Below are 12,200 nucleotides of genomic sequence, written 5' to 3'. Positions count from 1 at the left end.
TGCCTCCATGGCTTCTTGGGGATTCCTCTGTAACATCTGTGTTCATGAGCTCATGGAGCAGCTGCCCACTGTGCCAAGACTGCGAGCCAGAGCTGATTACCACATACTACAGAGCTGGGGCTGCCAGACGTGGGGATTACTGCCAGTGACCAGGGTCTCTGACCTTACAGGGAGGGGGGTATTTCTAACTAAAGCTGGGGGGAGTCCCAAAATAGAGGCACTTTGCAGAGTCCCTCAACCTTTTTTTATGAATGATGTGATAAAAGAGTGAATTCACAGAAACATTCTGGCAATTTTTTTTCCCAAAAAAAGTTGCAGCCAGATGTTAAAATCCCATCTGTGTCAAAAATGCATTATATAGAAGAGTCATGTGACGCTCGTTCACACTCAACTGTGGCAAATAACAGGTGGGGACAATATGTAAATGTGTAAATCACACCTGAAACTAGATAAAAGGGGAAGAAGCTGGCTCAATCTTTGCATTGTGTGTCTGTGTGTGCCACACTAAGAATGGAGAACAAAAAGAGAAGAAGAGAACTGTCTGAGGACTTGAGAACCAAGATTGTTGAATAATATCAACAATCTCAAATTTACAAGTCCATCTCCAGAGATCTTGATGTTCCTTTGTCCTCGGGTTTCAACATAATAAAGAAGTTTACAACCCATGGCACTGTAGATATTCTCCCTGGATGTGGACGGCAGGGAAAAATTGATGAAAGGTTGCAACACAGGATAGTCCGAATGGTGAATAAGCAGCTCCAATCAAGTTCCAAAGAAATTCAAGCTGTCCTGCAGGCTCAGGATACATCAGTGTCAGCGCAAACTTTTCCACATTTGGATTAAATCAAACGCTATGGCAGGAGACCTCTGCTGACAGAGACATAAAAAAGCTAGACTGCTGTTTGCCAAAATGTACGTGAGAAAGCCAAAATCTTTCTGGGGAAAGCGTCTTGTGGACAGATGAAACCAAGATAGAGCTTTTTGGTAAAGCACATCATTCTGCTCTTTACTGAAAACGAAATGAGGCCTACAAAGAAAAGAACACAGTACCTACAGTCAAATATGGTGGAGGTTCAAAGATGTTTTGGGGTTGTTTTTCTGCCTTTGGTACTGAGTGCTTTGACTGTGTGCAAAGCATCATGATATCTGAAGATTACCAGAGAATTATGGGTAGTGATGTTGTGCCCAGTGTGAAAAGGCTGGGTTTGCGTCCTAGGTCATGGGTCTTCCAGTAGAATAATGACCCCAAACATACTTAAAGAAGCCTCCAGAAATGGATGGAAACAAAGTGCTGGAAAGTTCTGAAGTGGCAGCAATGAGTCCGGATCTAAATCCTATTGATTGTCTGTGGAGAGATCTTACAATTACTGTTGGGAGAAGACGCCTTCACATATGAGAGACCTCGAGCAGGGGGGGCTCCGTAAATATAAATATATATTTTTATTAAGAAATGTATGTATAATAATGAAAAAATCCTGTTTATATTTCTACTGTTTTTCCCATAGGCTTATTAGACTTAAAAATTTGGCAAAAAGGGGGAAAAAAAGCGCCAAAAACTATTGTAAAAAAAATATTGAAAATCACTAAATCTTTTCACAAGCGTTTAATGGGTTATTCCCTAATAATACAGCCCGCCACAATGTCCAGCAATCCATTAGGCAATGAATGGAGCAAAAGTCGAGCATGCACACCTCCGCTCCATAGCCGATTCATAGCCGATCGTTGGACTCCCAGTGATTAGCAAGTTCATCTTTATCCTGTGCATAGGGAACAATGCACTATTTTGGGAATCACATTTTTTACCCCTCTTTTGAAACCCTGCCAGTGGTTAATAAGGGGTAACAGCACCACTCCAACTCCGGTAGGCTCCGCTGGGATTAGAAGTGAGAATGACCTGTCCATTCAGTCACCTGAGCGCTGCATTACCTATTGAAAGGAGCAGTGTTCCCCTGCAGCACAGAGGATTTCAGCAGAGGAATGTGCTGAATTTTGTTTAAGATCTCAGGGTGAAAGTTACTTGTGGAAGGAGCGGAATGCAGCAGCTCAGAGTATTTTAGGAGAGGAGTGCCACTGATTTTGGCTTTGGGCTAGTCGTCATCACTTCCGGTCCCAGCGGAGACCACGGGAGCAACAATTTTATTGGTCTCACTCTTGACTTTGCTGATCGACCCTTTAGCAAACGGGGTACATGTGCTTCTGTCCCTATATGGGGGCTATTTAAAGGGGTTGTCCCGAGAAGTACATGGATACCGTATCCTTGGGATATGTCATATCAATGTCTGATCGCCGAGGGGCCTGTAAATTTCTCTCTTTGAACCTATTGGCAGTGGGCACAAAGAAGGCGCCATGACACTTTGTCTCCTTTCCGCTTTATTCTGGGGATTGTCGGTCGGCCCATTTACCTCCTTTTAAAAAAACTGCTCACCGGGCGAGATGAAAGTGTGAGAACAGTCATTAAGACATGGAGAGGTCATTGCAAACATCCCCGGATAATGAGCCGGCCGCCCATCACCAGCCGAGGCTGTCATCACATCTATTGGAGAAGCCCAATCTGTGCCTGTGTACACTGGAGATGTCAGCGGCTCGTCACACTCTCCGGTTACAGTGGTAACACGCAGTGCAAACAAACCCTCCGTCATACTTCGCTCACACGAGGAAAAAATCTAATACGTTCAGAGAACTTTTTGTATTTTTTTTTTTTAATTTTTTTTTATAATTTTGGATAGTTTTTTTTTATCTGCATTTTTCATTTATTTATCTTATTTGATATTTTATGTATTTTTTTTACTTGTTTTATTTCAATTATTTTTCGACTTTATTTTAATTCTACTTATTTACTATTTGATTTGCTATTTTATTTTTTCCTTCTTACTTTATTTTTTTGCTTATTTTATGTATTTTGAATTTTTTTTCAATCATCAGTTACAGGACCCTTTTTATTTTTTTTTTTGCTGCGGCTCCCGTCCTACGCTGATATGTCCCATTCACGTCACTTTAGACCTGAGACTATTGCCATCCGCTTCCGTTACATGGATCTGTCCTGTCCGTAATGGATGTTTCCTGTGCTCCTCTTATCTGATACACAGATAATCCCGGGTGACGAGGGATTTCCCTGTTTACTGTATAAGCTGTGAAGACAAAACAACGCGCTTCATCACTCAGCGCTGCGGTCTGTTCATATGAATGGGTTTGCTGGTTTTAACCACAGCAGACATTTTTTTGGTGTGCATTGATATATATATATTTTCTACAACTTTGCCATAGTGTATAGCGCCATTCTATACCGAGGCATCCATTAAAATCGCATACGGGCTACATACACAGCGCCCCTATATTTTTTGTTTAGTAAATCATCCATTTATTCGTTCTGAGTGCCTTGTTTCCCATAGCAACCAATCACAGCGCAGCTTTCATTCTCCTAAGGCACTTTCAAAGATGTAACCTGAGCTCTGATTGGTTGCTATGGGCAACGAGGCCTAGGCAGTATTTAGACATACAAAATCCACAGCTGAAGTACTGCTATTGTACCACGTGCTGCAATTCTCAATAGTAACGCTTCTGAATCCAGACTTGGGCATCATTTTCCCAGTGTCTAGTGGTGTGGCTTCCTGTCCAATCGTAGACAATTATATAAATAGTGACAAGTACATGTCCCCCCCCCCCCCTAATTTGAGTTTAACTGACTCACAATCCCACCAATAAAAGGCAGGGTTTTATTTAGGCAAATTAGGCATAATTTTTGTAAATCAGATTAAAACACATAGTTGGTCATAGCCGGCTGCCAGATGCCTCTGATGCCCCCTTGTCTCCAGCGTCGGAGGTCAGCTTTAGTGTCCTTCAGGGCATCTGTATGGCATTTTCTGGGTGCATGTCATGGCCCGATTCATCATTTGCATTTTTTTTAAGTCACTTCTTTGGTCTTCATTAACGTTTTTTGTTTTTCACCAAATTTTGCAAAATGGCGACTGTGGTTCATGAACGTTGCACAAAAAGAAAATTGCTCTTTATATCTGGATTTAATGGCCTTCGAACTTTTTAACACGTTTTGCTAAAATATTGCAAAATTTGGAGTGATTTTATGTGCATCTGGAATTTTTGTGCTGGCGAATGGAAAGGGGACTGGAGGACATTTTTGCACCAAAATTTTGTCACTTTTTTTTAATTGCATTCCATGAGTCCTGCATTACTGAAATTATTGGAGAGTATTACAGACATAATAAATGTGTTATGTTAATGTTTTATAAATGATCAAATGAGTACTTTTTTTTAATGATTTTTCAATTTCGAAGCACGTTAAATAAAATTAAAATCTAAAACAATTAAATTGTATTTTTGTACTGAATTTTCTGAAGAATTGTACACAATTCCTTCTATAGATGCTTTACTAAATTGCTGTTATATTTTTAATTTAATTCTTACTATTTGTATATTTTTTAAATTTCAAAATAAAAAAATATATATTTTTTTGAAAATGTTTCTCTGGATTTGTTGCAGAATATTACGCACTTTTTCCGCTGTAGATGCTGTAATGATAGAGGATGGTGTGCATAATTGCCGACGATGATTATTTAACATCCTTTTGTGTGTTTTTTTTTTTTTCCAGACCTCAGGTGAGAAAGTGAGTAAGCTGAGCCTGGTGGATTTAGCTGGAAGCGAGCGAGCGACAAAGACTGGAGCAGCCGGGGAACGACTGAAAGAAGGGAGCAACATCAACAAGTGAGTGCGCAGCACCTGACTCCTGTGTGCAGTGCACCTGCCGCCAGTCTGCGGAGCACCTGCCGCCTGTGTGCGCGGGGGTCAGGGCTCATTAAGTGAAGTGTCCTCTATAAGCTGCGTCTATTCAGAGGTAACCGTGTGATCAGCGCTCACTGTGCAAGCTTAATCTGCCGTGTAGCGTGCTCACACACAATGCCGAGGTGCCACGCCAAAGAACATATGCTGGAGAGCTACTCCAGAGGATCAGCTTACACTTATCCCAAAAATATATCTCCCCATCTACGTCTTATTACCCCCTTCAGCCCCGGGCGATTTTCCATTTTTCGTTTTTTCCTCCTCGTCTTCACTCCTCTTCTTCACAAAGCCATAACTTTTTTTTTTTCCATCCCTATAGCCATATGAGGGCTTGTTTTTTGCGGCATGAGTTGTACTTTTTGACTGACACCATTGATTTTACCATACCATGTACTGGAAAACTGGAAAAAAATCCAAGTGTGGTGAAATTGTGTAAAAAAAAAAAAAAAAAAGTGCAATTCCACAATTGTTTTTTGGGTTTTTCATTTTCCATGTTAACTAAATGCTAAAACTGACCTTGTAATATGATTCTACAAGCCAGTATGAGTACTCCGATACCAAACTTCTGTAGTTTATTTGTTATTTAAGCGGTGAAAAAAATTTACAAAATTTGTATGAAAAAAAGTTTTTGCGTTTACCATTTTCCTAGACCCGTAACGTTCTTAATTTTTGGGAAATGGGGCTGGGTGAGGGCTTTTTTTTGTGCCCGGAACTGATATTTTTTACTGATAACATTTTGAAGTAGATATAATGTTTTGATTGCCTGTTATTGCATTGTAAAGCAATGTTGCGGCAGCCAAAAAAAAATTTATTCTGCTGTTTTGATTTTTTTTTTCTCGTTATGCCATTTACCGATCAGATTAATTTATCTTAATCTAAATATGTGTTGTTGTTTTTTTAATGGTTATATTTTTAATGGGGCAAAAAAGGTGATTTGAACTTGTTAGTTTTTTTTAATAAAAAAAAAAAAGTTTTAAAGTATTTTTTACTTTATTTAATAGTTCCCTTAGGAGACTTGTAGCTGCGATCCTCCGATTGCCTGTTCTACACATAGCAGTGCTATGTATAGCAGAAATCACGATTCCATATGAATGCCGGTCACAATCCGGCGTTCACAGGAGGATCGTGATGACTGTTATGACATTGACACCCCGCGATCACGTGAAGGACGCTGATGGGTGGGATCAATGACTTTCTTCTTGTCAGTGATTGACAGCGGCATTTAACTGGTTAGCAGCCGTGGGTGGATCACAGATCCACTCAAGGCTGTTGGAGGCATCTGATGGCTGGGGTAGGTATGTTATGTACTAGGTGGGTTATTCCTGGGAATACGTAAATTGGCATTGTAGAAAAACCATAATGGAGACTTTTTTTTTTTTTTTTTAAAGCCCGAAATTGTGACTTTATTTACCCAGGTGCACCGCGCGACACAAAATAGTGCACAATGATGCGGCCTATCCTACAAAGAGATGGGCCCCCAAAGCACCATTCATTAACCCCTCCGACTAGAAGGCGATAGCTAGAGTCGGGTATAGGCGGTCCTCCCTTGCCCCCAGCTTACATAAGGCCATTTTATCAAATATTTCTTTTCCCCACAGTATATAGCGCCATTAATTCTACAGCACTTTACAGACCTGATCATCATGGTCCCCAATATACATTTCCTATCAGTGTGTATTTGGAGTGTGGGGGAAGCCGGAGAACCTGGAAGAAACCCAGGCAAACACTGGGAGAACTTACAAACTCCTTGCGATGTTGTCCTTTGTGGGGTTTCAACTTGGGACACCAGGGATGCAAATCAACAGTGCTAACCACTGAGCCACCGTGAGGTCAGCACTCCTGGACTATTTCTACCCCTCGGGCTTATGGCTTAGATCCGGAGGGTCTTCGGGGCTTATTATATGCACCCAATTAGATGTGATGGTTTCAGTGGTGTGTGGCCCTCGCACTCCTCACTCGTTGCTCCCAGATACTACTGTTACTCCATTCAGTGCCTCTGGATTGTCTCCAGCTTTCTGTGGAATAACAGAATAACCTATAAATCTGCATTGTTGCAATCTTTCCTGCTGCTTGCTTCCTGTGTCAGTCTGTACTGTAATTTCAGTGTTGTGTTCATGAACCTGGAAGCTCAGGATGAGCCGTTTTATAGATCATTAAAATGATGTTTATTGGGAAGATGAATGCAATATACACTGCTCAAAAAAATAAAGGGAACACTGAAATAACACATCCTAGATCTGAATGAATGAGATATTCTCATTGAATACTTTGTTCTGTACAAAGTTGAATGTGCTGACAACAAAATCACACAAAAATCATCAATGGAAATCACATTTATTAACCAATGGAGGCCTGGATTTGGAGTCACCCCCAAAATTAAAGTGGAAAAACACACTACAGGCTGATCCAACTTTGATGTAATGTCCTTAAAACAAGTCACAATGAGGCTCAGTATTGTGTGTGGCCTCCACGTGCCTGTATGACCTCCCTACAACGCCTGGGCATGCTCCTGATGAGGCTGAGTATTGTGTGTGGCCTCCACGTGCCTGTATGACCTCCCTACAACGCCTGGGCATGCTCCTGATGAGGCTGAGTATTGTGTGCGGCCTCCACGTGCCTGTATGACCTCCCTACAACGCCTGGGCATGCTCCTGATGAGGCTGAGTATCGTGTGTGGCCTCCACGTGCCTGTATGACCTCCCTACAACGCCTGGGCATGCTCCTGATGAGGTTGCGGATGGTCTCCTGTGGGATCTCCTCCCAGATCTGGACTAAAGCATCCGCCAACTCCTGGACAGTCTGTGGCGCAACGTGACGTTGGTGGATGGAGCGAGACATGATGTCCCAGATGTGCTCAATCGGATTCAGGTCTGGGGAACGGGCGGCCAGTCCATAGCTTCAATGCCTTCATCTTGCAGGAACTGCTGACACACTCCGGCCACATGAGGTCTGGCATTGTCCTGCATTAGGAGGAACCCAGGGCCACCGCACCAGCATATGGTCTCACAAGGGGTCTGAGGATCTCCTCTCTGTACCTAATGGCAGTCAGGGTACCTCTGGCGAGCACATGGAGGGCTGTGCGGCCCTCCAAAGAAATGCCACCCCACACCATTACTGACCCACTGCCAAACCGGTCATGCTGAAGGATGTTGCAGGCAGCAGATCGCTCTCCACGGCGTCTCCAGACTCTGTCACGTCTGTCACATGTGCTCAGTGTGAACCTGCTTTCATCTGTGAAGAGCACAGGGCGTCTGTGGCGACTTTGCCAATCCTGGTGTTCTGTGGAAAATGCCAAGCGTCCTGCACGGTGTTGGGCTGTGAGCACAACCCCCATCTGTGGACGTCGGGCCCTCATACCACCCTCATGTTGTCGGTTTCTAACCGTTTGTGCAGACACATGCACATTTGTGGCCTGCTGGAGGTCATTTTGCAGGGCTCTGTCAGTGCTCCTCCTGTTCCTCCTTGCACAAAGGCGGAGGTAGCGGTCCTGCTGCTGGGTTGTTGCCCTCCTACGGCCCCCTCCACGTCTCCTGGTGTACTGGCCTGTCTCCTGGTAGCGCCTCCAGCCTCTGGGCACTACGCTGACAGACACAGCAAACCTTCTTGCCACAGCTCGCATTGATGTGCCATCCTGGATGAGCTGCACTACCTGAGCAACTTCTGTGGGTTGTAGAGTCCGTCTCATGCTACCACGAATGTGAAAGCGCAACCAACATTCAAAAGTGACCAAAACATCAGCCAGAAAGCATTGGTACTGTGATGTGGTCTGTGGTCCCCACCTGCAGAACCACTCCTTTATTGAGGGTGTCTTGATAATTGCCAATAATTTCCATCTATTGTCTATTCCATTTGCACAACAGCATGTGAAATTGATTGTCAATCAGTGTCGCTTCCTAAGTGGACAGTTTGATTTCACAGAAGTTTGATTTACTTGGATTTATATTCTGTTGTTTAAGTGTTCACTTTATTTTTTTGAGCAGTATATAAGTAGACACATGAGTATGGGACCCTGATCTGTAATTCTGCTTTTCTCTCGTTCAGGTCCCTCACGACTCTGGGGCTGGTCATCTCCGCGCTGGCAGACCAAGGGGCCGGAAAGAATAAGAATAAGTTTGTTCCGTATCGGGACTCCGTATTAACATGGCTGCTGAAGGTAAGTGTGTGATCTTGGTGCGCCCCGTGGTGGCGATCTCCCCAGATCTTGTCTTCTGACCCCACCTTGTGTGCGCCGTTTCTAACACAGGACAGTCTGGGCGGAAACAGCAAGACCGCCATGGTGGCGACAGTCAGCCCCGCGGCCGATAATTACGATGAGACCCTTTCCACACTACGCTACGCTGACCGGGCCAAAAACATAGTCAATCACGCCGTGGTGAATGAGGACCCCAATGCCCGCATCATCCGGGAACTGCGCGAGGAGGTGGAAAAGCTGAGGGATCAGCTGACGCAGGCGGAGGTGAGCTCTATGTCTTGCAGGTCGGGTCTTGTGCAAGATGCAGAAGTCTCAGAGATGAGAAATTCTCTGTGTCCATGAGTGCCTGATCCAGTGTCAGGCTGCAGCGCCCTCCAGTGGGCTCACTGCATTATCCTGCCTTGTTCTGGGACTTTGATTTCTTTCTTAACTAAGTTTTCACCTACCTTTTCTGGACTAGTGGACAGGAGATCTGCCCAGTTATACGACAATCAATATGGCCACCGTAGAAGCCTGGAGAAAAGTATGTGCCGCCCCCCCACCCCCCACTACTCATCCATCTCCAGGAGGTTTTCTGACCTCCCATTATACATCCAATGACATTAATGTACACCGGAGGAACAAGGGGCCGAGTGTTAAACATTTGGGGACAAAAGGACAGGATGTTATGCACTGCGGGGCATTGGGGCTGGATGTAATGCAACGAGGGGTAACGGGGCCGGGTGTTATGCAACGGGGGTCAGCAGAGCTGGATGTTATGTCCTAGGGGTTCAAAGGAGCTGGGTGTTATGCATCGGGGCGTGTGTTGGGGGCAGATATTATGCAATGGGTTTGGATGTTATGGGGGGGGGGGGTGTCAATGGGGCCAGATATTATACACTGGGGGTCAATGGGGCCAGATCTTATGCACTGGAGAGTCAATGGGGCCAGATGTTATGCAACGGGGGGATAACGGGGCCGCATGTTATGCACTAGGGTGGAGGGGGTTTTATCAGGGCCGGATGTTATGCACCGTGGGGTGGGGGCCGGAGATGTTATGGAATGGGGGGAGGCATCAAGGTCGGATATTATGTATCTGGATTTGGGGGCAATGGTGTTCAACAGGGTTGAATGTTATGTACCGGAGGTGAGGGAGGGGGGCAAAGGTGTCGGTTGTTATGCACGGAGGGGGGTGGTGTGGGGGGAGGGGAGTTTAACTTGGCTGGGTGTTATGCACCTGGAGGCTAACGGGCCTGGTATTATGCAGTAAGGGGCAATGGGACTGACTGAGGAACCTGAATCCAATGTTTAAAACGTGTGCCCGATACTCTTCTATATATCGTGTATATTTTTCATAAGCCTTGGGAAGCTGTGACAACCACTGTGGGAAGTTAAATGGCAGCCATGTTAATGGGCACGGGGCAGACATGAGTGAGACGTCTCCGAGGGGTCTGCCGGGGGATCTTACTTTCTTTTTAGGATTCTTTAGGGTTTTTGTCTAATCTCAGTAATTGTAAAATGAAGCTTTCTGCAGCTCTTCTGCTTTCTGTCAGTGACTAAAAACGTGGACTAATTCTGCATTCATACATTGTAAAAAGTCAAAATAATAAAAGTTTGTAAGAAACTTAACTTTTCCTTAACAGCAAGCAAAGATGGTGTCTGTGAGAAATCTGCATTACTTTTGATTACACAATGATTAAGCCCTGGATCCTGGGTACAATAGGGGCTCCTCACCCCCTCTCCGTGCACATGTGCTCATGCATACAAGTCCGTCGCAAAGAATGGGTAACCGGACCCCTTTATTGGGATTAGTGCAGTGCTATTGATGGCTGAGGACACAGACATGGGCGGGCCCTGATCACGGGTGGTCCCCATCCTCATCCATATAATGGTTACTAAAGGTTCTTCTCCACGGGCAGATTTCTGGCCACAACCTGATGATTGGCGCTTGTGTAAAGGTCTTTTAATGCGGATGAGCCATGATTAAAGTAAAGCTGTCAGCACATGTTTTACGTCAGGAACTATTGGTATTAGTATAGGCGCTTGTCCCCCTAGATAAATGACACCTTTTTTGTACAGATCCGATGTTCCAGTCGTGAGAAATCTCGCATAGAAACCATAAGCAAATAAAGCTGGAAGTGCCCTGGGGGCGTGTCATTGCAGTACAAGTGAATTGACACTCCCCCAATGCACATCCAGCCTGATTTGCATATGGCTTCCACGCTAAATCTCTCATAACTGGCACATCGGATCTGTATAAGAAAGGTGTCATTTTTATTGGGGGACAAAGGCCCATACCATCACAGCACTCGTGACCTATGTAACCACACACGAGAAGGTCCCTTTTAAATATGATCGTTTGGTCCCCAGACAGTTTTCATAATGTCTTCAGCACATTCCCTGGTTACAGCAGGAGATGTGCTGCCGACAATGATGACTTTCTTAGGTTTGCTTAAAAGATGCAATAGTCTGACACGGGGCAATGATCAGGAGCGAGCGACGGAGAATTTACTCTCTCCCTCTCTTTTTCTCTTCAGTCCATGAAAGCGCCTGAACTGAAGGAACGGTTACAAGAGTCCGAGAAGCTCATCCAAGAAATGACTGTTACGTGGGAGGAGAAGCTGCGCAAGACGGAGGAAATCGCTCAGGTGAGATGGACAGAGAGGGTGTATGGAGCAGCGCTCACGTCATGCATCGCTACGGCCGGACGCCTCTGATCGCTGCTGCTTAGTCACTTAAATGTCACCTTCAATCCCTAACGTCACAATGCAACCATTATTCCTGCCGCAACCTGATTGTGGAGTATGCTGATGGATTGCTGGCAGCCTACTGAAGGCCCCCCCATCACCGCCATCTTTGTACTCAGCAGACTGGGCTTCATAGTTGATCGTCATTTCTACATGTTTTAGTATATAGAGCAAGTCTGATAAAGGGTGGGGGTGGGGGGGGGGTTTAAAAAACAAATTAAAACCTGTCGTCAGGTTTTCTTAATAAAAGCCCTTGCCACCACGTTCTCCCGCCTTTTAATACATCCTAATAAGTCCACCGGGTTCCCCAGGCAGCAGCGTATACCATTATTAGTAAAAGTTCATCAGCGCCCTCTGGACCGTGCTCTTCACCCCCTCACTGCCTTGTAATGTCCTCCCTCCACACATGGATGACGTGGATCTTGTCTTCTACTTCATCCACACAACTGGCCAAGACTCACATGGATCCACACATGGATCCACACATGGAT

General features: G+C 44.8%; 1 protein-coding gene across 1 annotated transcript in view; it reads left to right on the top strand.

Annotated features, from left to right (window-relative positions):
• KIF13B (kinesin family member 13B) overlaps nt 1-12,200 on the top strand; it is a 205,660-nt gene that overhangs the window by 68,365 nt on the left and 125,095 nt on the right. Inside the window, exons 9-12 of the mRNA XM_073673434.1 lie at nt 4,604-4,716; nt 8,833-8,944; nt 9,035-9,247; nt 11,500-11,610. Of these exons, the coding sequence (XP_073529535.1) occupies nt 4,604-4,716; nt 8,833-8,944; nt 9,035-9,247; nt 11,500-11,610 (549 nt within the window). The remainder of the gene's footprint in view (nt 1-4,603; nt 4,717-8,832; nt 8,945-9,034; nt 9,248-11,499; nt 11,611-12,200) is intronic.

The sequence above is a fragment of the Phyllobates terribilis genome, unplaced genomic scaffold, assembly GCF_046119375.1.
Source record: "Phyllobates terribilis strain yellow unplaced genomic scaffold, ASM4611937v1 Scaffold_3__8_contigs__length_932513732, whole genome shotgun sequence".
In the NCBI taxonomy this organism is placed as follows: domain Eukaryota; kingdom Metazoa; phylum Chordata; class Amphibia; order Anura; family Dendrobatidae; genus Phyllobates; species Phyllobates terribilis.
Note: the sequence above shows the minus strand (reverse complement) of the source record. Positions and strands in the feature narration are given on the sequence as shown.